Source organism: Liolophura sinensis, chromosome 1, assembly GCF_032854445.1.
Source record: "Liolophura sinensis isolate JHLJ2023 chromosome 1, CUHK_Ljap_v2, whole genome shotgun sequence".
Classification (NCBI taxonomy): domain Eukaryota; kingdom Metazoa; phylum Mollusca; class Polyplacophora; order Chitonida; family Chitonidae; genus Liolophura; species Liolophura sinensis.
This window is the reverse complement of record NC_088295.1, coordinates 44,241,978-44,264,005: the sequence shown is the minus strand read 5'-3', so window position 1 is coordinate 44,264,005 and position 22,028 is coordinate 44,241,978. Positions and strand designations below refer to the sequence as shown.

Genomic DNA, 22,028 nt, shown 5'->3' with positions numbered 1-22,028 from the left:
ACGTTTGCTATCAATGGAAAAACCCTACCTAACATACTTGCTTGACAATATCGGTGTCAACTCCTGTCACTTTTCTAGTATAGAGAAATATTTATTTAATGGGTATTTAGCGACATGCTGATATTATGGACGGAGGAATCCGGAGTTCCACGGATAAATCAGACCTTTCGCAAGTTTCTGACAAACTTTCTAACGTCTGGCGTCCAGACATGCACAACATACGGGAGAAGGGCAAGTGGTCTTCAAACAAATGCTAGACTGTGCAGAGGTCCACAAGAGCAACGCCGCCAGCTTTTTGTCACCAAAGCCCCATTCTAGTCGTTGAAAGACGATCGTCGAGACCACTTGGTCTCAACCGGGAAATAATGTTACAGCACTAATGGCCAATTGCAATGATACATGCATGATAAATTTAACAAAAAGACTGCATTATAAAAATGATTTTTTGACAAAGTTAATCAATGGTGGGGAATACATCTTGTTTAACAAGACTGGACAAGCATATGCTTAAAAGCCCAAATTACAATAACTGCAACATTCCGCAAAATGTCTTGTACTCGGGCCTCTCTTTACAGCTTGGGACACACGAGAGCTTAAGACGACATCCCACTGAATTCAACTGCTCGTTCGCAGTTGGTTCCAGTGGCTGATGGCCATACGACTTTGGACTGAACCGGTACACAGGTAACGACTGGATTGCAACTCCAGATGAATCAATTATGCGTACACGAGCGCACAGGATCTGACGCAAATCGAGTTGAGTTGGGCCTTAAGTTCAACTCGGCTGGCCGTAAGGTTCCAGGCGACTTAAGCTCGGGAAACACAGGAGCTTAAGGCCCAACTCAACTCGAGTGTTGCATCGGGTCCTTTAATCGCTCGTGTATGCAAATCAGCGACGCGACTTTAGTGGTGGTGTGATTCAGTCGTTACGTGATTGCACCTCAATCTTAAAGTCACTTTATGGCCATCAGCGAATGGGTCCAACTCTGTACGACCAGTTAACTACCTCGTGTCTGTGCTTTAAAAGAACCAACGTCATTCATGCTTCAACTCAAGTCAAATCAAGTCGTTATTTCGCTACTCAAGCGAAGCACTTATGAAGCGACAGTTGAGTTAGGTTTTAACCTATCCTATATGCCGAGTTTTAAGCAGCTGTGTACTCATATGCCCAGGTGATATGAATTGCTCTTGGTAAAAGACAGGATGTCAAAAATTTAACCCACCGACATACAACTAATAACTAAACCAACATGAAACACAGAGGTTTGAAGATGTTAGTACCTTTGTTTTTATTTCCATGTATATTACCTTACTCCTAGTGACATGGTTCTATTCCTTCTTGGCGAACGAGATTATTGGTGACTAAGCCACAACCTCTGGGTTGTCCCTATGTATAAATACACTCACATTATATATGAACTGTCTGTCCAGAGCTTTGCCGTCTCTCATAACTGAAGCATCTTTTGAGAAATGAGGTAACATTTTCTATGAAGGAATGTGCTTGTAATTGGTCACAACAGTGGCAATATTGCAACAAGATTAGACGGCATACAACAAAACGAATATGTCAACAAGTCTGATATACAAGTAACCCTCACACAACTTTAATTTGCAGTTCTGCAGGGCGCGAAAAGATCTGAAACTCAGCAAATAGCTGTGTTGCTACGGTACAACTACAGAGTAAATGTCTGACACCTCATACATCTTGAATATTGCCTTTTTTTTCAGTCAAGCACTTTTTGATTTGACAAATCACCTAGCATAAATCAAACACAGAATTTAAATAATTTACAGATTGAAAATGATCGTGATGGCACATGTAATGATTATGCTTCTGGCCGTATGTACATGGGAAAACCCAGGCCACAAATACACACACGCATTCTGTTAACTTAATAATACACAGTCCCTATACACAACACGGTTTCTATACATATATAATTTGCTTATACCAGATTTTTCTATCAGTTCCTCTGAGAAAACTGTATTCATCTGTAAGTCTACCCTTGCTGCAGGCGTTCCTGTGTTCCAGTAGAAATGATGACTAGTCAAGGTCAAACAGTTATTTATCAACATAATATCATGACCTAGTCTTCTAGATTTCGGAACGCTGTTTGCATTTCTTCATACAGTTCTTCAAAGTCTGCTTTTATCTTGGCTTCTCCATCTTTCACCGGGTCCTACAGTGAACAAAGAGAACACCACAAACGTTTACACATTTCATTTCACTTCTTTCATTGACAAGGTCCAGGGACTTACAAATCTGCGCTATGTGTTGATTATATTAATTCGGTATCTCAAGCCTCCAATGACTTTCTCTAATTTTTGGTAACATCTTGTTTGCACAATGGAACAGATTCAGTTCATAAAAGACAACCATGAAAGTCATATTGACATTTTCATTTTATGACTCCATTCATTCATTCATTCATCCACATTAACAGAGGCTACAGCTGGTTACATGTACTCTTAACTTCATAGTGCAGAGTCGATCAATGATATCCAAGAAGTTATCCCTCATCAGGTCTAAAGGGCTATCCTCTTTTAAGACAAATGGGCGCTACAATGTACATCGCTTTGAAACACACTTCATTTATTTATTTATTTATTTGATTGGTGTTTTACGCCGTACTCAAGAATATTTCACTTATATGATGGTGGCCAGCATTATGGTGGGAGGAAACTGGGCAGAGCCCGGGAAAAACCCACGACCATCTGCAGGTTCAGACTTCATTTACAAATGACAATGGTTACTTAATATTATCTTCCTGTGTGTGGTATACATGTCCACATATGTTAACATTGGGAATATATAAATACATTTAGTGCGTGGGAAGGTCAGCCAGCAACCTGTGGATGGTCATGGTTTTCCCCTGGGTTCTGCCCAGTTTCCTCTCACCATAATTCTGGACGCCATTGTATAAGTGAAATAAGTACGGCGTAAAACGCCAATGAAATAAATAAATAAATATATACATTTATATCCCGTAATTGGTGACCAGTAAAATAGAAAAAGTCAATAAATATCAGCTTGTTGAAAAAATAAATCTAAGAGGCTGTCCCAGCTGTCTACTATGGTTTACCTTGAATTTCATGCTGCTGAGTTTGTAGATGATATCTGACAGGTTATCCCTGATGATTGCCCAGGTCACCTTGTTTTCTCCTTGAGCTGTGCTTTCCACAGCATGACGTGCCATGTCAAAGAAGGAGATGATGTTCTTGATCATTCCAACAGTCTTGTAAAAGGGGCAATACCTGTCAACATCACAAATATTCAAATGACTTAGATCAGTAAAAACTACAGGATAGTTCACTTACACAATGGCCATAAGGATTACAAGTGGAATGAAACATGGCAGAGCCTGCAGAAAATACAGCCCGTTAACCGTTGGTTAATGGTGCTTTGATTGTACACAACCCACAATACTGATGAAGATAACCACACAGCTGATGTGTGAAACACTCAGGTTTTTTTTTTCTCAATACAGAATATATGATGTGGACAAACAGATAAAAGTACACAAAAAAAAAAACTTCTCAGCTTTATTCTTAAGGTGTAAAAATGCCTCTAAACTACAGTTTTCTTAAGTCCCCAGCGTTCAGTCACCAGGTACCTGGCAAGCTTTCCAGATGATTGGTGGTTATTAATGGTGCTTTGACTTTACATAACCATAATGCTGATAAAAGATAACCAGACTTAACCAAACATTTGACGTCGCAACGCAATGCATTTCGATGTCAGATCATCTCAAACTGGATACTACGAAAATTCTTACTTATTTTTTTGTCATACGATTGTTCAATAAATCCATAGTTCAGAATGTTTCACTTACAAAATGGCGGCCAGTTTTTACATGTGGGAGTGCTTGGAGTGAACTACTGGCATTTAGCAAACTCCTCCATATGTCATACTGGTGGAAGCCAAAAACTAACAATGGGAGCACAGTAATATAGACAAGTCCCTGTCTATATTAGACAAATAGGATAGGACCCACATCTTCCAAGACCTAGCAACTGAAAGGCAAGCAAATTAACCATGTGCTAACAAAATTATTCTGTTTGCCTTCAAAATCCTATCTGTTGGATATTCGGGCCGCATATACAAGCGTATAAGAAATGCTAAGGCACAGATAGGTAACCAAACAGAAATGTGCTGATATTCATGCTTATGTACAATAGGGTGAACTTACTCCATGTGACATCCTGAGATGGATACATATAAGTCCACTTAGCATGATAACTGACCTGTCATATGGTGTGTAACCATTCTGTTGTAGGAAGTCATCTTTGATCAACTTCGCGACTTCTAATGTGATCTTGTCAGACTCAGCCAGAGAACCCTGTGAGCATGAATACAACAGTGATTAAACAGTTAAGTGGGTTTACTTGTAACCATTTGACACAAGACAGTTGCCTGGCTGGGGTTGGAGGTAACTCAGCAAAACATGTGTTAACCATAATAAATGCCACGCTTTCTTGAACAGATACATCATAACAGACATTAGGTCTCAAAATGTTCATGAAATAACCAGTCTGTAGATAGGACACCAATTAACATTACTCAACACACCAATGTTACTATAGGAAAGTACATTGAGCTTAGAATGAAGAATGATTATGGCTGAATTCCAACTTTGATCTTTGACTTTGAGCAAGTATATGTACTAGAATGTCACCCTGAAAGCTTAATAAACTTACCTGATGAAGAGAAAGGCTCTGATTTTTGTAATAAAGTAATTCATTGTGCACGACTTTTGAATTTATTTTAACATACTTGGTTCAGTTATGTACCCTTTAATGAAAGACAGGTCACACCAAGCAAAGAAAATGATGACTACCTACCTTGCCAACCAACTGCACAATTTCTGACAGATCTTCTTCCTCTTGTAAAATTTCTTTACACTACGCAAGAAGATAAAATGTTCCCAGGTTTAAAATATGATGAATACAGTATTAACACAATAACTTCAAAAGTCAGTTCCTCAAATGAAAGGCTGATCAAAATTTTAAACAATATATAGTTTGGCATGGAAAAAACAGACGAAAAAGCAGCAGCTGAAATGTGCATGCACACCACACTCCTACAACAATCGTGACTCTGTAAAGCACTGTTACAATTGCCCTATATATTACTACAACCAAACTGCAAAATATATTCCAGTTTTTTCTGAACATACTGCTGAAAACAACAACTACAACAGTTCTAAATGTGAAGGCAACAGTAATTGTGCATAGGTACATTTCTACAACCAATCTGCAAAATATATTCCAGGTTTCAAACAGCAATCTCACCTTTGTCCTGAGAGGCACAAATTCCCCAAAGTTCTTGTCATAGAACTCATCAAGGGCTCGCAGGTATTTACTGTAGCTAATGAGCCAGTTGACAGAGGGGAAATGTTTACGCTGAGCGAGCTTCTTGTCCAGTCCCCAGAACACCTGGACAATACCCAATGTGGCAGAGGTGACCGGGTCAGAAAAGTCACCACCAGGGGGTGATACACTGAAACATACAGTAACTGTGGTGAATGTGGGTGAAATTGCAAAACATAGTAATTTAGTCACACAAAATGACATATTAGCTGACAACCCAGCAAATCTTTTTTATGAATAACCAAAGATGTGATTTCACTTTTCTCAAGGTGACACTACATCAAAACTAAAACCTTTTAGCCACAAAAATCATGATACTTTATTGTCAAAGAATCTATACAAGCATTAAGGAACAGAAATATACATCCCAACATGTTAGACCAGGAGTTTTGAAGACTTCTGATAAACATGGCAAATACAATATGATGAAAACCATAATCTTACGCTCCCACAATGCTGACACTGCCCTCTCTCTTGGGGTTGCCTAAGCAGGTCACACGGCCTGCCCTCTCATAGAAAGAGGCCAATCTGGCTCCCAGGTAGGCGGGGTAACCGGAATCGGCAGGCATCTCAGCCAAACGGCCAGAGATTTCTCTCAAGGCCTCAGCCCATCGGGATGTGGAATCTGCCATCATAGACACGTTGTAGCCCATGTCGCGGAAATACTCAGAGAGGGTGATACCTGTATTAAGTCATAAGCACACAAAAATATAGAACTACAGAGATCTTATTTTAAATGGTTTCATATCAATTTCAACAGAGATTCATGTTGCAATACACAAGGCCAGGGTTTGGGAAATTTCCGTTGCAACTATGTGGACATATATAGACTTTATTCATCTATTCATGGGAAAATACAATGCTCAGAAGTAGTTCGTAGCCAGTGGCCATATTTGCACTATGGTATGACGTCAGCGATGTGATCTCTTTGTTTAAAGACAGCTTAACGTAGTATTCTCTCGTGAACAGATGAAAATGACCTAGAGCTCTTTTACTTTTTTGATACATACCATATTACTCATTATTTTATAGTAGATGACTTCATAGATTCCTGACAGAACAAACCTGAAGAAATCTTGTAGACATTTCCAATTTTGGAGCAGATCTTTGAGGGAAAAAACATTAAACACTACAATTTTCTTTACACTTCCTGGATGTATTGATGAGGACAGACTGAAGTAGGCTCACGACTATTCTAAACACTGTGTATGCAAATTTATCAGTGACATGTCACAAGGGAGAAAGTTTCCAAATCAGAAACTATGCAGCAAACTTACCCGTGTAAATAGAAGCCTCTCGAGCAGCCACAGGCATGTTAGAGGTGTTGGCCACTAAGGCTGTTCTCTTCATGATGCTCTCTGGTTTGCCCTCAACTTCCATGGTGAGCTACGATGGAAAATCAAAATGTATTCTACTTATTCTACACCACTAAATCACACAGCAATTGTAATTTGTTAGATTAAAATATTTTCAGAAATTTTTTTAAATCATCCTTGTTTTATATCATACTGTTCCTCCACAAGTTCCTTACATGTTACTTAAAAAATTACAAATACAGTTCCTGATGTCTGAAGTTGTGACAATTAAGTTGTTTAAAGATATGGAAACAAACTGTTGAAGTGAGCGATGAAAATTCAACAGGTTAAAAGGAAATCACAAAGTTAGGAAAATTACGATACATGAAAGCAACCTTCTTAACGACTGATTACAAGTACAGAAATTTACACCAAAAAATAACTTTTATAAAGTATGGACATAGCCACATTTCATGAGCCGGACGTGTAGAAATGCCCTCCTTACCATTTTGAAACCACTCTTTTAAGCTCTGTTTATAGACCACCCTAATTCTTCAACCTTTTCACATGCTTGCAAGGTGTTTATTCAAACATACTCTAAAAATATTATTCTCTAAACTTACACTGTTTGTGAAGCCCTCATATTGGTCGGGCCAACTAATTGGTTTTTGTGTCCAATCAAATTAAAAATGCACATAAATTGCACTGTTGTTCTTTGACACGCGAAAAGGTTGAGGAATTAAGGTAGCTATGGTCAGTATGGCATCACTCACCTCAGGGAAGTCCCTCAGTACCTCTGACATCTCATTACCTCGCTCCCCACAACCCACATAAATAATGACGTCACTGTTGGAGTACTTGGACAGGGACTGAGAGATGACAGTTTTACCACAACCAAAGGCTCCTGGGATAGCCGTGGTTCCACCCTGCACACAGCTGCAGACGAGATACAGAGGAGGTCATTCATGGAATAATCAAACACACAAGGTACAATCTTGTAAAATTAAAATATTGTTAACAATGTTTTGTTTAGATATGATGGAATCTCTTTTTCAAATGCCACTATGCTCTTTCGGTGGCTAATGCATGTAACATCACTGAACCAAAATCAAACACTCAACCCAGTAAAAATATATGTATTTGAACACCACTCTGGCATTCTACTTATTGAAAATGTAAAGAAAATATCCCTTTCAATGTTTGAAATTTCCAGTTAAAAATCAAAAGTAATGGGAAGTAAGAAAGCATGAGAATCATCAAAATGAATTACAAGGACTGCTTCCTGCCAGCTTGATTTCAGCTCTTCATCAAAACTATAATGGTACAAGCTAACATGATAATGCTCTTAAATTTGCCCCCCCCCCCTCCAAAAAAAAACAAAGTTTAAAAACTAGGAGAGAAAATGATGAGCAATGACTATCATTTGAATTTCACATTTTCATGAAGAAGGTAAAGGTATACTATGTTGCTTGCAGACATGAACGAATGATTCAGCTGGTGTTGAACCCATACTAGCAATATTTCAACCATATTGTTGCAAGAACATGTTATAAAAGGAAACAGCTATTGCTTTTGACATCAGAATGGAAATATCCAAAATTTAAAAATGGCTTGCATATACGAAAACACACATACGGGAAGAGTGCGTCTAGGACTCTCTGCCCAGTCAGCAGTGGGTAGTTCCCTGCTAACTTCTCTGCAGTGGGTCGCAGCTGTCGTACAGGCCAGACTTGTAACATTTTGTACTTTGTCTTCTCCCCGTCAAACTCTGTCTCCAGTACAACATCCTACAACAAACAAAGGAATTAATCTTGTATTTGTAAAGGTTTTGCCTGTTTGCCAATCTTAGATACAGAACTGATTCTGATAGGCTGAAGTGAGAGATAGGTACATGTAAGTCCAGCCTAAGTTCAGCCTATGCCCAGCCTAGGCTGACATTTAGGTATGGCATATTTATTCAAGCTTGACCAAGGCTGCAGGATTTAACCCAGGGAATCCTATGTCCACTGTCAGCCAATCAGAGTCAATTCTGTATCCTTTTAATTTATCTGAAATAAATATACTATTTATATGTACTTATATATGGAGTGTTTTTCTCGATCACAGGACTGATCTCATTAATACATAATTAGTAGATGTCAGACTGGCTGATAAATGAAACAAATAAACCATTGAAAAATTATGGGGTTCACCTAAAATCTAAGTTTTCCGCTTATTTCTCAAATTATTTATCATCAATAATGCAGAGTGTCCGTCTAAAACAAATGTTTTAAACTTTCCCATGTAAAAATAACAGCAATTATGAATGAGGATGTTTTCTTGAAACTAAAAGTGAAAGACTTACATCTACTGTGTAGTTGCCTGGTTCCGCAATGTAGGTGACCTTTCCCTTGGCTTTAGGTGGTAACATGATCTTGTGTCTCACTAAGATATTCTCGTACACTGTGCCGTATATGTCTCCTCCAGTCACATGACTACCCATCTGCAATACAAGTATAATCATGTTTTTGTACATCACACTGACCAGCTTCCTTTGCAAACTACATTGTATCTACCAATCCTTTGATGATAAAATGTACAATTTAAAGCCAGTGTTCTATATTAATACATGTAGCTTCTCAAGGAACAGGTTAATAAAATGACTGATAAAGAAAGGCTCTGGAGTTTACTTCATTCCGAACTTTACATATAGATGTAATGGACAGAATCAAAATATTTTAATTGTTTAAAACAACACTACTGAATACACTGAGAACTTCATTAAATCACATGTTAAAACCAATAAAGAATTAAGAAACATAATGGGAAAGCCTCCTTGATAAACATGAAAACACAGCCGTATGATGATACCTTGATGTTAAGAGGTTCAAATTCCCACTGTTTGGCCTTGTCCAGGGCTGGTGTGTTAATACCTTTAGGGATGTAAATACTCTGGGTCAGTTCGTTAATGGTGGCCAAGGGACGCTGAATACCTGGAAAATGGAGAAGTTCAAACTTACCACTTGTAATCAGACACATACACATTTATTTATTTCATTAAATGGCAGCATAAATGACACTGATTTGACTATATGCTCTTTTTGAATTGATTTACTTATTTCAATTTGTTTAACATCCATTCCCCAATTTCTAATGTTCAAGCAAAGAAAAAAAACCTATCCACGCAAACGTTAGAAATTAGCAGGGACTATCCCTTCACATTTAATTTATTTCAACTGAACTTTGGGTCTACATTAAATCTACAGGACACTTATCATTAGCACAAAAAAACAACTCAGTAAAAAGTCACTCCTGATGAGTTTAAATGAGAACTTTGCAGCAATCAGTGGTCTGCAAGTCTAACAGTGGCACTGTGTTCGGATTTTAGAATTCTCCATTATTAGTTTGCCACAGAGAAAGACTAATGTACGAGTCCAATGTACTACAACACTGGTTTTGTCTTGTGGTGGCAGCCTCCATGGATATGTAGATACCTAAATACATATGCTACATGTAGATCGTAGCCTTAATTCATGATTAACTGTAACTGCTTCCAGTCAAGACCTAGGTTGTGATGTCATAACAGAGATGAAAGAATGTCCAGCAACAGAAGTGCTTACCATCAAAAATACTTCCCATAATGCCCGGACCTAGCTCTACAGACAGAGGTTTTTCCTGTTCTCAGCACTGGATCTCCTACAGTCACGCCAGCTTGTAACTTGTTAAGGTTAGTCATTAATACCAAGAAAACCGTAAAACGAATTACTTATTGCTGTTGTAGTACTTAAGATCATCTTCAGAGGTCAACAAATCAGAGATATCTACATAGATTCATTGCAGTGGTTAAATCAGTTCTGCTTTTAATTTCATTTTACAGCAAAGAATGAAACAGCAGTTCCAAAGCAATGTTGGCTGTCTTGGGTTATCTTCACTAGGACATTGTGGTGTTTAAGATTAAACACACAAGTCATAATCGCAGCATATTTAAGCTGATTTACTATTAAGATTCAAGCCACTAATCACAAAGCCATCAAAATTTAAAGATTTCTTAAACATTATTGCATAAATTCATTGAATTTTGTCTGTAACGCAATACTCTTTTTATTCAAATCATTGCTGTCAATTTCATGGGTAAAGGAAACTGGAACAGAACCTTTGAGAAATACTTTTAAACAGCATACTGTAATGTGGCTTTATTTACAAATACAAACTCTGCAAAAAAAGGATACAAGTATCTTCATATACTTGAATGGTGGCCATGTCTCCTTCCAGACGGATAATCTCCCCCACTAACTCAGAGTGACCTACACGCACCAACTCGTACATAGCTGAGCCAGCCATGTTCTGAGCTGTCACCACTGAAACAGCAACATAACATTCATGTGAAGACCTAAAAATATTCCATTTGACCATAAACAACAACACATTCATGTGAAGACCTAAAAATATTCTATTTGACCATAAACAACATCACATTCATGTGAAGACCGAAAAATATTCTATTTGACCATAAACAACAACACATTCATGTGAAGACCTAAAAATATTCTATTTGACCATAAACAACATCACATTCATGTGAAGACCGAAAAATATTCTATTTGACCATAAACAACAACACATTCATGTGAAGACCAAAAAATATTCTATTTGACCATAAACAACAACACATTCATGTGAAGACCTAAAAATATTCTTTTTGACCATAAACTTTCAAACAAGACATAGTTAACTCATTTTGCCTGATTCCTGCTTCGATGAGTTCCATTCATCTTAGAAGGAACATGTTTTAAGGTTTATTTGGTAGATATCCTTCCTACAGGAAAAATTGGAGTTTCAGTACCAAAAATAATATTTTATCAGATTTCTTTGCCCCCAAAAATTATTTCTTCATACATTAATTTTGAAGATAAATATAATATTTAAGATATACTGGCAAAGATTTACAGAAAATCATGTTGCAAACACATGTAGAAGGCTCAAGAGCAGGCTGTGGCCAAATGGTTAAAGGGTGAATTTTCGAGAATTTTCTTCAATTCTTCTTGAGGCATTGAAAACAAGAAGGCAATTATGGCACTCCCAGTGCTGGGGACTATACGCCTTTCAACGCAAAAGATAATAGAGTTCATGAAAGCTAAAAACAGCATTTCAGGACGACTCCACTGAATATGCAATTCCTCCCAACCCTCCTAAATTTCGAAGCAATCCTGAAGTTATGTCTTCTGCATTACAAACTAAGTCACACCAGTCCATTCACAATACTTCCCTGACAAAAACAACAAGGTGTTGAACATCTGCTACTCTACACTTGCTGCCTCCATGTTTACACCTAAAAACCATATGTGAATTTATCAAAACCATATTCAGACCTCACCCTGCTATAATTTCTTTATTTACCTGCACATCAGTCCTGTATTAACATAATATTTAGGATTACTGTAAAACAATGAAAGGTTTTTTAAATCAAAATCTATTGTTATGGACATATAAACATACTGTTGTGTTTACCACCAAAGAAGTTCAAATTGTTATCCAAATTTCAATTTCAAGGGTCCCCAAAAAGTCATTCAAACCTTTAGTCAGAAATGATTTTGTGGTATCCATCCATAGTACCCTGACTTCCTATAAGCATCAACTTACTTTCCAAGAATGAACTTCTGGATAGCCCAGTACTTCAGCAATAAGATAAATAAGGTTTCGTACTCACCTGGGCCTGACACTGCGTACACATAACCATACACAGACTCCTTCTCTGCATCCCTCACTCGGCCCAGAGACCTCGCGTTTTCCATTCCTCCAGCCTGAAACACGTCACAGAGCCATGTTCAATTCTGGGAAAAGAGCTCAGATTATCCTAACAGAACTCCACTTATACAGAAACACTACATTATAAAACCCTCTTCAGTGCTCAGGAAAGAGTTCAGATTATCCTGATGTAGCTATCTAACTGTAACTCCATTTTGTAACATGCAATATCCCAAATTGCTCTGAACATACATGTACATTGTCTTTCATTCTGTAAACTGATGGATGAACTCTCTCAAAATGACATCAAAATCAGTGCACTACATTGTGACAAAAGTGATTTTTTACCTCAAGCACATTTCACTTTTAAGAACACCCTTCAATACTGTAATTGTCGTAGATTACAAACCACAAAAAAAAACAACATTCACTGTTATGAGAGTTTGGTGATATAAAATCATTAGATATTCAGACATTATTTTGAGTATGTTTTTCATTTCTCTACAGGAATACATAAAGCAAACAATTCATTGCAATCATATCCAGCTGCTTATGCATCACATTATCCTGACATCTGGACAATGAGATGCCAAAAACCTATTCATGAAGCCACCATTAATACCAATATCACAGTATGGCTTGGATCATATTCTTTGAAACGTCTAACAATAATTAATACCATTACAACAACTACTGCACTTGCTGCCAAAACATGTGCAAATACATATTCACATTAATGAGGACAATGACTACACTTCTTTTTTGTTTGAATTTTGTGTGATTCTCTGACAATACATGTATAAATATTTTTACACCGAAAATTAGCAATGGTCATGTAAACTTGTATGAATTCTTTATATTCAATATTACAGCACTTTTCTAAATTATCCTGGTCCATAACACTAACACACAACACAGCCCACCATTGCTTATGACAAATACATGTACACTGTAGCTGGTACATGTATAATCAAATGTTTTTCACAGTCTTCACGGAGATTCCTCCTGTGATATGGAACAAATGGTATTCAGGCTAAATTAATATTTACATAGGAACACCAGGATAAGACTTGGAACATTAGCTTTATGTATGTCAATCGAGACTAGATAGTCTACCCCTACACTGACCATTATCACAGTACTACATGTACATGAACTAAAATAGCCCACTGTAAGTGAAGAACTACACAGATACCACTGTTGCTAACTTCAGAGTAGCTTAATGTGACTTCAGAGTGGCTTAATGGCTCTGTCTGCCAGTAGTACATGCAAACTGCTTCGAAGACAGTATATGAGCAATCACAATAATTCAGCACTTTTATATCTCTTTCATAAAGTTGTATCTTAAAGTGAAAATTAAAGCTTTAACTATGATTTTTCTTTTTACAAATTTGACTTCTTATTTGATAGTCACCCTATGAGAAAAGATATGGTATCAAATTAAGCTGTATAAGTTTTACAGTCCCAGTGCCAATTAATGCCAAAGAAAGTTGCAGAATCAGTTTCCTTTTAACATATAACATACATTATCCATTTGGTAAATACACAATGATCTCCATATTTATTTACTTATTTCACTGTGGTTTAATGCTGTACTGAAAAAATTTTCATTTTTGTAACAGGTGGTAAGTTTTGTAGGTGCAGGAATCTGATGTACATATTTCTACACAATAATGACCATATCATTATTACATAAAGTAGACACAGTCATGAACCAAAATGTCTTGTTATTTTTCAAGACCTTACCAACTGCATAAGAGCTCTAAAATGTCAACGGCAAAAAAAGGTTACTCTGATGTTAAACTACTGATTTTAAGCAATAAAATGACTTATAATGTGACTATTTCATTAATATTCACACCAAATTTTCGCAAAAACTAGTAAAAATTACCAAAAAATATAGCACACTTCAAAAGGAACAATGAGGTATCTACTATTCGTAGCCAATGTGTTTTCTTTTTCATTTTCACGTGTTTTGGGGCACCTGACAGTAACAGGCATGCATACACCGGCGTTGGGATTTGCAAATTTGGTCGCAGCATCGTTCCTAGCATCACAGCAATAAACACTGAATTTCCAGTGTCGGCTACTTCTGTTACGAATACAAGTAACACTAGTGTCGAGGTTTAAGGCCCACTAAACACAGAGGACAATATAAGAGAACATTTTCATCAACATCAACTTAAAACTCACCATTTTCGTGCTCGGGATAATATCATGTGATCTGTCAACAGCTGTCTTGCGCATTCGTCGGAGCAATCACTTCCGGCATATTTCGGAAGGCGGATGTATAATCGATGACTTTGTCTGCAGCTGTCTACTAAAGAACCTCGAGGAAAGGGTGGTCTATAAGGCCTCTCATAATTTAAAAATTTGTGTATTTTAATGACTTAATTTGTACATTGCCGTGTTGCCTTAGAGTATTAAGCGGTTGATACAAACTGCATTGATGCTAGAAAGGCAATTAATCAAACTGTTAATGTCAATGAGATTCCAGGTTCGAATCCAGCGGTTGATTGTTTGGCTATAGGGTGGACCATAAACTAGGCTGCAGCTGTGAACAGAAAAATTTATAAGTAAACTAACAAATACACTCGAATTGTAATGGCTTGTGACAGATGGTTAAGTTTTTTGGTTTATTATATATTTATGATGACAAAAAGGAGACATTTTAGTACGAATGAAGTTTCTATGACTCTCAGTGACAAAAATGCGAAAATTTATATATACGGAGTAACTGTGCATTGATAGATTCATAGAGTTAGTGTCACCATGTGCAATTTGCTTTTCCAAGGTGGGGGACATCGTTACAAATGATCAAACAATCTGTGAACTTTCACTTAAAGATATATGTAGGCAAGCAACGTTACCAGTACGCTCTGTTTTAGGCACCTTACTGTAGATTATTTGCAAGTGCAGACAGTGAAGAACTGAGCATAATTACTGGTCGCTGTGGCCGTTTTAAAACCAGCTAGAAGCTTTTACCCAGAATCTCCTGTCTCCACAGTCAACCATATATTTAGACAATGCAGCTTTTACCCCTGTTCAAGCCCTACAATGAATGTAGTTCTAAGCTTACACACATAGCACGTGGTGCACTTACAACTGGTATGCTTAATCACTTTTACATTTATTACATAAGTGATATTATACCTGAATATTCTCATAGAAGGGAGGCAACACTTGATGTGTACGATTGACTGGTTACACTTCCGGGTCTAGTTCTCAGTGCAGGGTCCGACCGTTGATGTCTGCTGTGTTGATTGACCAACCAGTCGGGCGGGAAGGAAGCACGCGATTTGTGCAATATGACGAGGTACGTGGGTTATTTTCTTCCTCATTATATCTACTTTTCATTAATCAGCACTAGAAACTCTTGTTTGTTGTAATATGTACATTTCATCCCATTACTATGTTTCTGGATCCAAACGCTATCTAAGTCCGTGAGCATGGTATTCGTCTGTACATTTCCGTACATATGAGTGATTTAGACCTACCATGCGCGCTACCTACATGTATCTCTAGTCTATGCATGTCTACCTTGGTCTTGGTTTGATGTTGCACATAGAACTAAGTGAAAAGAACGTGAGAGTGTCGTTATACCAGAAGGGTGATAACCTTTCCATGCTCACTTTCTGCTCTGTTATTTGCTGTACTCGTGTTAAAATGTGAGCACTTCATGAAAAAACTGTACTAAATGCTTATTAAAACCGAAAGTGAAATGGAAGTGAAATCTTTGAAAGTTTTCGGCAGTTGTAAGGACTAGATTTGTCCTCCTGCTAGCCAGTGAGCCCCTTCTCAGATGCTCATTGTGAAAAGCTGATTCTTCAGTGCATTGACGTCACTTTACCACCCTATAGGAACCTCAACTTTCATATTTCCCAAGGTTACTACCGTGACTTGTGCTGTATGACTTCAAAGTTTATGGGATGTAACAAATTTTAGTGGCTCTACAGTAGATCCATTGGAGTGCAGTCACTCTAGGCTTTATTTGTCTCACAGTTTTGATTTGACAGTTCTATCAGTGAAGATCTTGTACTTGATGAAGCACTACAGTCTATCTTTCAATGGCCAGCTCACACATTGCTAAAGGCATGATACAAAGTGGTGGCAGCGCTTTTACGGCATGGACTCGCCCTGCCACAAGAAGGCACAATATATGTACACACGCCTAATGACTCCTCATCATCAAATGACTGAAAAATTGTTGAGTACAGCGTTAAACCCCAAATATGCATACATACATGTACATATTGATTCTTAGACAGATATTCATGTTTATTTTTATGTGGACTGATTACATGATCTCATATGCCTTATTTTTGTTTGTTTAATAATGAGGCCAGTTATTTCTATTGCAGGGGCAGGACAGAGCTGGGTTCTATAACTCCTCACAACATAAAGCAGCTAAAACGTCTGAATCAGGTGGTTTTCCCAGTAACCTATAATGACAAGTTTTACAAAGATGTATTGGAAGTCGGGGAGCTAGCAAAGTTAGGTAAGAGATCAGTTGAGCCAATTTCATACATAGTGGTGTCTGATTTTCAAAGACAACTTGTTACTGGTCCTATCCAGCTTAAGGGGCTGATTTCCCATGAGCATGTTTTACTTAAATCAAAATTTGAAATAAAATTTTATGGCTTAGTTTTATTTTTGGGCTCTAGTATTAAAATTTTCCAAGAACACCTCATAAATGATAGCTGACGACAAAGGTTTCAAATTTCATTGCCAAAATGTAAGCATTTTGAGTTGGTTTTGAATTTTGTCTTTGGCCCCTGCTGTCTTGTCTACATGTTAATCTTTGAGAGTTTCTTGCAAACTTGTCAAGGAAAGGTCATGGGTGAGATTCTCCTGGGCAGCACTTTCTTTCATCCATTTCAGTTACAATTTCATTTGCTGTTTTGCATTGAAAAATGCTGTCATTGCTGCAAGAGATAGATGTAGTAAGTCTCATCTCTTGTGTGAATCTCTATCTTTCCCTTTTCAGCTTATTTTAATGACATTGTTGTCGGGGCGGTCTGCTGTAGAGTGGACACATCAGAAAACCAGAGACGGTTGTACATTATGACTCTGGGCTGCTTGGCCAACTACAGAAGACTAGGCATTGGTGAGCACCCCATTTATGATCTGTCATGACTGATCATTGCATTTTTTATGTGCAATTCTCAAAGATAAGGACATGCTCTAAAAGAGGCTCTCTTTATTGCTGTGTAACACATGAAAATCTGGTAAGCTTGTCCATATTTCTTTACCTTTAGTCAAAAGCTCTAGTCACACCATATCTTGTTTAGGGATAAAATCTAGATAGGGTATTTATACATTGAACATGTGCAGATCATCATGGTTTTTCTGCACTGCAATGGTCAAGCGATCAAGCATGTTCCAGGAATGTGGATAACCTAGGTTTGAATTCCAACTTATGTCATACCTAAATCCATCAGTAGGAGGAGTATCAAGTATTGGTCAAGTATTTGTTAGCTGGTGTTTGGGTGCTTTGTGTCATTTCGTGTCTTCAGCATAATATTCTAGTGAGGCAGCACTGTATATAAAATATATCAGCATTGGGACAAGTCAGTTGTAAGACAACAGTATCAGCTCTAAAAAATCATTCATTTATTAGCTCGCCTTACGAAGTAAGGAGAGATATTGTGAAAGGGGATGAGATGCTGTTGATGTCCAGTTTTGTTAAAGGTTTTGGCTAGTCATAGGTTTGGCCAGTCATAGGATCAGGCCGTCTCATTTCCAATGTTCTTGTATTTTCTCTATCATTTCCGTGTTTTTTAGAATAGGGTGTCTCAAAGACACTGAAACACCCCTGTGGCTTAACCTATGTTCAGAGCTTAACATTTTGCTCAGCAATTCACAGGGCTGCAATGGCCTTGCATAGTACCTGGATTGCCAAATACAGTTTGCGATTTGCATAATTAAGACCTCTGTGGTAAATTTATTCACTAACTCCCCACAATGTCTTTTTACCACCACAGTGATTTACAACTCCATAACATATGGAGTCACTGCTCTGTAATCCTTATGCAATCAGTAAACAGTGATAGTCGTTAGAGTATAATAATTTTGGTCTCCTGTTGTTGGTTTAATGGCAAGACCTTAGCACTATTTAATTGGAGTGTGATATCTGTCATATCTGTGATTGACAGTGTCAATCATGCTAAATCTGCATCAGAAAGCTATTTCAAATGTGTTAACTAGATTGATGTTTGTGGCAGCAACTGTACCTTATTGATGTGGTTTATTAGCTTCTATCAAATGTGTACTATGGATAGTATTATAAATATGACTGCAGAAACAGTTGAAAGACCTGCTTCTCCCTGTATTCTCAGTATCACTGACCAGGAGCTAAAATGTGTCTTAAAATGAGGTGTATTGTACACATAATCAAATAACAATGGCCTTTCTTGCCTGATATTTTGTAGGAACTGTAATGTTGCAACATGTACTGAAGATCTGCGCTGAAGATGGCCGATTTGATAATGTTTTCTTGTAAGTAAGGTATCTCTGGAACAACGTGTATATATATGTTGCGTGGGATGTGACATTGTTTTGTGGGGTGTCGGAGGGGGGGGGTGCATGTTTTTAACTTTATCTGTTTAGCATTCATGAGATGTGCAATACAGCATCAAATATATGTTCTAGTTGACTTTGTGAACTTAGTGGATATTCAATGAAAGCTCTAAACAGTTTACTCAACACATGTTTCAATTGTTTGAACTGGTGCTGTCAGTCAATATTTCAAGGTAATTTAGGGGCCAAGGTGGTTACCCTGCCAGCACGGTGCAATGACTCAGTCAGAAGCCTTTCACAGATACTGTCGCTGTGAGTTCCAAGTCCAGCTCATGCTGGCTTCCTCTCCGACCGTACGTGGGAAGTTCTTCCAGCAACCTGGATGGTTGTGGATTTCCGATGCCCCGTTCCATCCTATCGTAATGCTGATCACCGTCATATAAGTGAAATATTCTTGAGTAAGGCATAAAACACCAATCAAATAAATAAGTTCAAGGTCATTGGTCTATATAGTTTTAAGTTCAGTGTGGTTTTCAGATTGTTAAAAGTTTGGTTTTAAATAGTTTTAAGAGTGTGTTTCTCCTTTCTGCGCTGCTGATGGAACACAGTTGAATTATCTGTGGCATTTCCTTTTTAGGCATGTACAAATAAACAATGTTGGAGCCATCAAGTTCTATGAGAAGTTTGGATTTGAGATTGTTGAAGAGAAGACTAACTATTACAAGAGGATAGAACCTGCAGATGCTTATGTGCTACAGAAGTCTTTCAGGAAATCCGGTTCAGAAATAAATGGAGAGTCAGACAGTCGAAAAGGTGAAAACTCAGACAAGACAGGAGTTAGTGAAGATGGACAAGTGTAAATAAGCGTCAGGGGGAGATGACTCTGATAAATGACCATGTGTGATCAGTCAGCTGGAGTTACCTCTGGTTGGATGTCTCAATGTTACAGTGCTTTACTGAATAGGTAGATTTTATTGAATAATGGCTGACAAACACGGAACAAAGTGTGAAATTTAACAGTTTAATTTACCTGTGTGTAAATGTATGCATGCTCACTTTTAACCAAAAAATTTCCTATTTTATTTTTTTTGGTAAAGTTTCCTAAAGACGATAACAGAAAACATGGAAAATCATTATAGAATTCATTTGTGTACAGCATTAAAGTAACCAGGCAGTTAAATTTGTTTTTCTGGTAACTTTGTTTAGGATAGTTTTCTTGGGTGTGAATTTCATAATGTGTTAAATGAATGATAGTGGTATCCAGTGAATTGTTGTATGGAAGTAAAACAGCATCTTCACATTTAATTTGATCTGTTCAAAAGAAAAGACTGAGTACCAGTGTACCTGGGCAATCAGTGGACATATTTAAGGCGTTAAAAACTTTGTGAAAATATCATTATTGACATACAAGATCTGAATATTCAGTCAGATTTCTGTCCTCCTGGTTTGTTTTCAAACATTTTAACTGTTGCCTTCAGCTACAAAGCGGGAATGTGAAAAAGGAATGTCTTAGTGGTTATTAAGAAATAATCCATGTCATTTTTGCAGTAAATAATATTAACAAGGAATGGTATGAAATATACATACATGTATACATATATATATATATATAATTTATTGTTTTCACCACCCATCAGCCCAAAGAGATAAACAAAAAATGACAATAAACATATACAAATACTTGAAAAAAGTTTGAAAAGTGTGCCAGGTATGTAATATTAGCTGTGGCCGATGACCATGTACATAGTGTGCGCTGTCAATGGTCAAAAACATGTATGGTCTGAAGAGGCTGATTAGCAGAATAAACTTCAACTTTGTGTATTATTCTAATTACTAAAATCTGAACATTAAGTATATAATTTTTCAGAAATTTCAAGTTTGAATCAGTGAGTGCTCTGGATTTATTGCCAGAATGGATTTTTTTGTTAACCTGTGTTATTTGGGTTGTTTGTACAGCCGTAACTGAGGATGTGAAATATGAAAAATTTCTAAAAATTCATGTGAAAATTTCCTGTTGTTCGTTGTTTTTTTTAAGGCGGAGCAGTCATTGATTTGTTTTCTGTGGTTTCATAGATATTTAGGGAACAATTTCTTGTTGCTCATTTCAGTCTTAGATGCTTGCATTGTTTAGCTTAACATGCTTGCCCTGGCCTTACACTTAGCATGACCACATCCAAAGTGGAAAAAAACATTGTTTCATTGTCAAAGATTTACCAGGTCATGCCAAAGACATTAATAATCTGGGATATCATTTGTAATGCTGATGTGAGGGTGTTAAAGTACTGCTGATCTCAGTGTACAAATGTGGCATTTGGTCATATTCCGTATTTTGGGACTTAACATGGACAGAGCAGAGCAAGAACTAGTTCAGCATTGCAAATGACCAAATTTCTATGGAAAGTCAAACAAGCTTGCCCATATGTTGATCTAGACCAGTTAGCAAACAAGCAGATATGGAAAATTCATAATTCACTCTGAATATGTGAAACTTAAGTAAGATAAGGATAAGGTTCTGTTCAAACTTGATCTGAGGAGACACCATATGAATCTGCTAACAAAATTTTTGTCAAAATTAGAACTTGAATCAGTCACTGCAAGGAAAGTTCAATCAGAATCAAGGAAATTGTTACATATAGAAAACTTATGAACGGATCTGATTGGTTTTTAAACTTACGGGTGAACTTGCACGGAAAATTTTATCCAAATTGAACAATATTCAGAATAATTACTGAATGAAAGCCAACGACCAGTAAGAATTAGCCCTTGTATTAAATATGCAAAATTTCACAGATAGAACTGGGTTTCAGATCACAAAATCACAGCCGCATGAACTTATAACCAACACCTTCCGTTTAAAAGTTGTAAATAATTGTGAACATCATAGCATGTCTCAATTATTAGTACCCTCTGTCCACACAAATATTTCCACAATAAGCACACCTCTAGCATATACAGCCATTACAATGCTGCCAGTCTGCTTTGCTGTAAGGAATAAAATCCTCTTCAAATTCCCTTGCTCTTTGAGTAGTGGATTCATGTGTTAGAATTTAGCTTTAAACCTTTTACCCGTAAAGATCTCAAAAGTTCGCTTATACCAGTTCTGGGTAGTTTTAAAATCTT

General features: G+C 37.2%; 2 protein-coding genes across 2 annotated transcripts; one reads left to right on the top strand and one right to left on the bottom strand.

The window, feature by feature from the left end:
- Positions 1 to 1,264: 1,264 nt before the first annotated feature.
- Positions 1,265 to 14,604, bottom strand: LOC135472212 (V-type proton ATPase catalytic subunit A-like). The gene is given in 16 exon segments (XM_064751604.1): positions 1,265 to 2,180; positions 3,084 to 3,255; positions 4,246 to 4,340; positions 4,843 to 4,902; positions 5,293 to 5,500; positions 5,815 to 6,052; positions 6,648 to 6,756; positions 7,439 to 7,601; positions 8,301 to 8,452; positions 9,010 to 9,147; positions 9,516 to 9,637; positions 10,265 to 10,319; positions 10,321 to 10,355; positions 10,874 to 11,002; positions 12,352 to 12,445; positions 14,583 to 14,604. Coding segments are annotated over 16 exon segments (1,866 nt in total). The 5' UTR covers positions 14,586 to 14,604; the 3' UTR covers positions 1,265 to 2,087.
- A 1,006-nt stretch (positions 14,605 to 15,610) lies between these two features.
- On the top strand, positions 15,611 to 20,909 carry LOC135482001 (N-alpha-acetyltransferase 50-like). The gene is made up of 5 exons (XM_064761810.1): positions 15,611 to 15,705; positions 16,751 to 16,887; positions 17,377 to 17,496; positions 18,821 to 18,887; positions 19,546 to 20,909. The coding sequence occupies exons 1-5, from the start codon at positions 15,698 to 15,700 to the stop codon at positions 19,766 to 19,768; spliced, it is 555 nt and encodes a 184-aa protein (XP_064617880.1). The 5' UTR covers positions 15,611 to 15,697; the 3' UTR covers positions 19,769 to 20,909.
- The last annotated feature ends 1,119 nt before the right edge of the window (positions 20,910 to 22,028 follow it).

What these genes read in the sequence shown, in the direction of transcription:
- LOC135482001 (XM_064761810.1), top strand. An exon ending in CGGGGAGCTAGCAAAGTTAG is followed by an intron (nt 16,888 to 17,376) that starts GTAAGAGATCAG and finishes TTCCCTTTTCAG; the next exon opens with CTTATTTTAATGACATTGTT. An exon ending in CTACAGAAGACTAGGCATTG is followed by an intron (nt 17,497 to 18,820) that starts GTGAGCACCCCA and finishes GATATTTTGTAG; the next exon opens with GAACTGTAATGTTGCAACAT.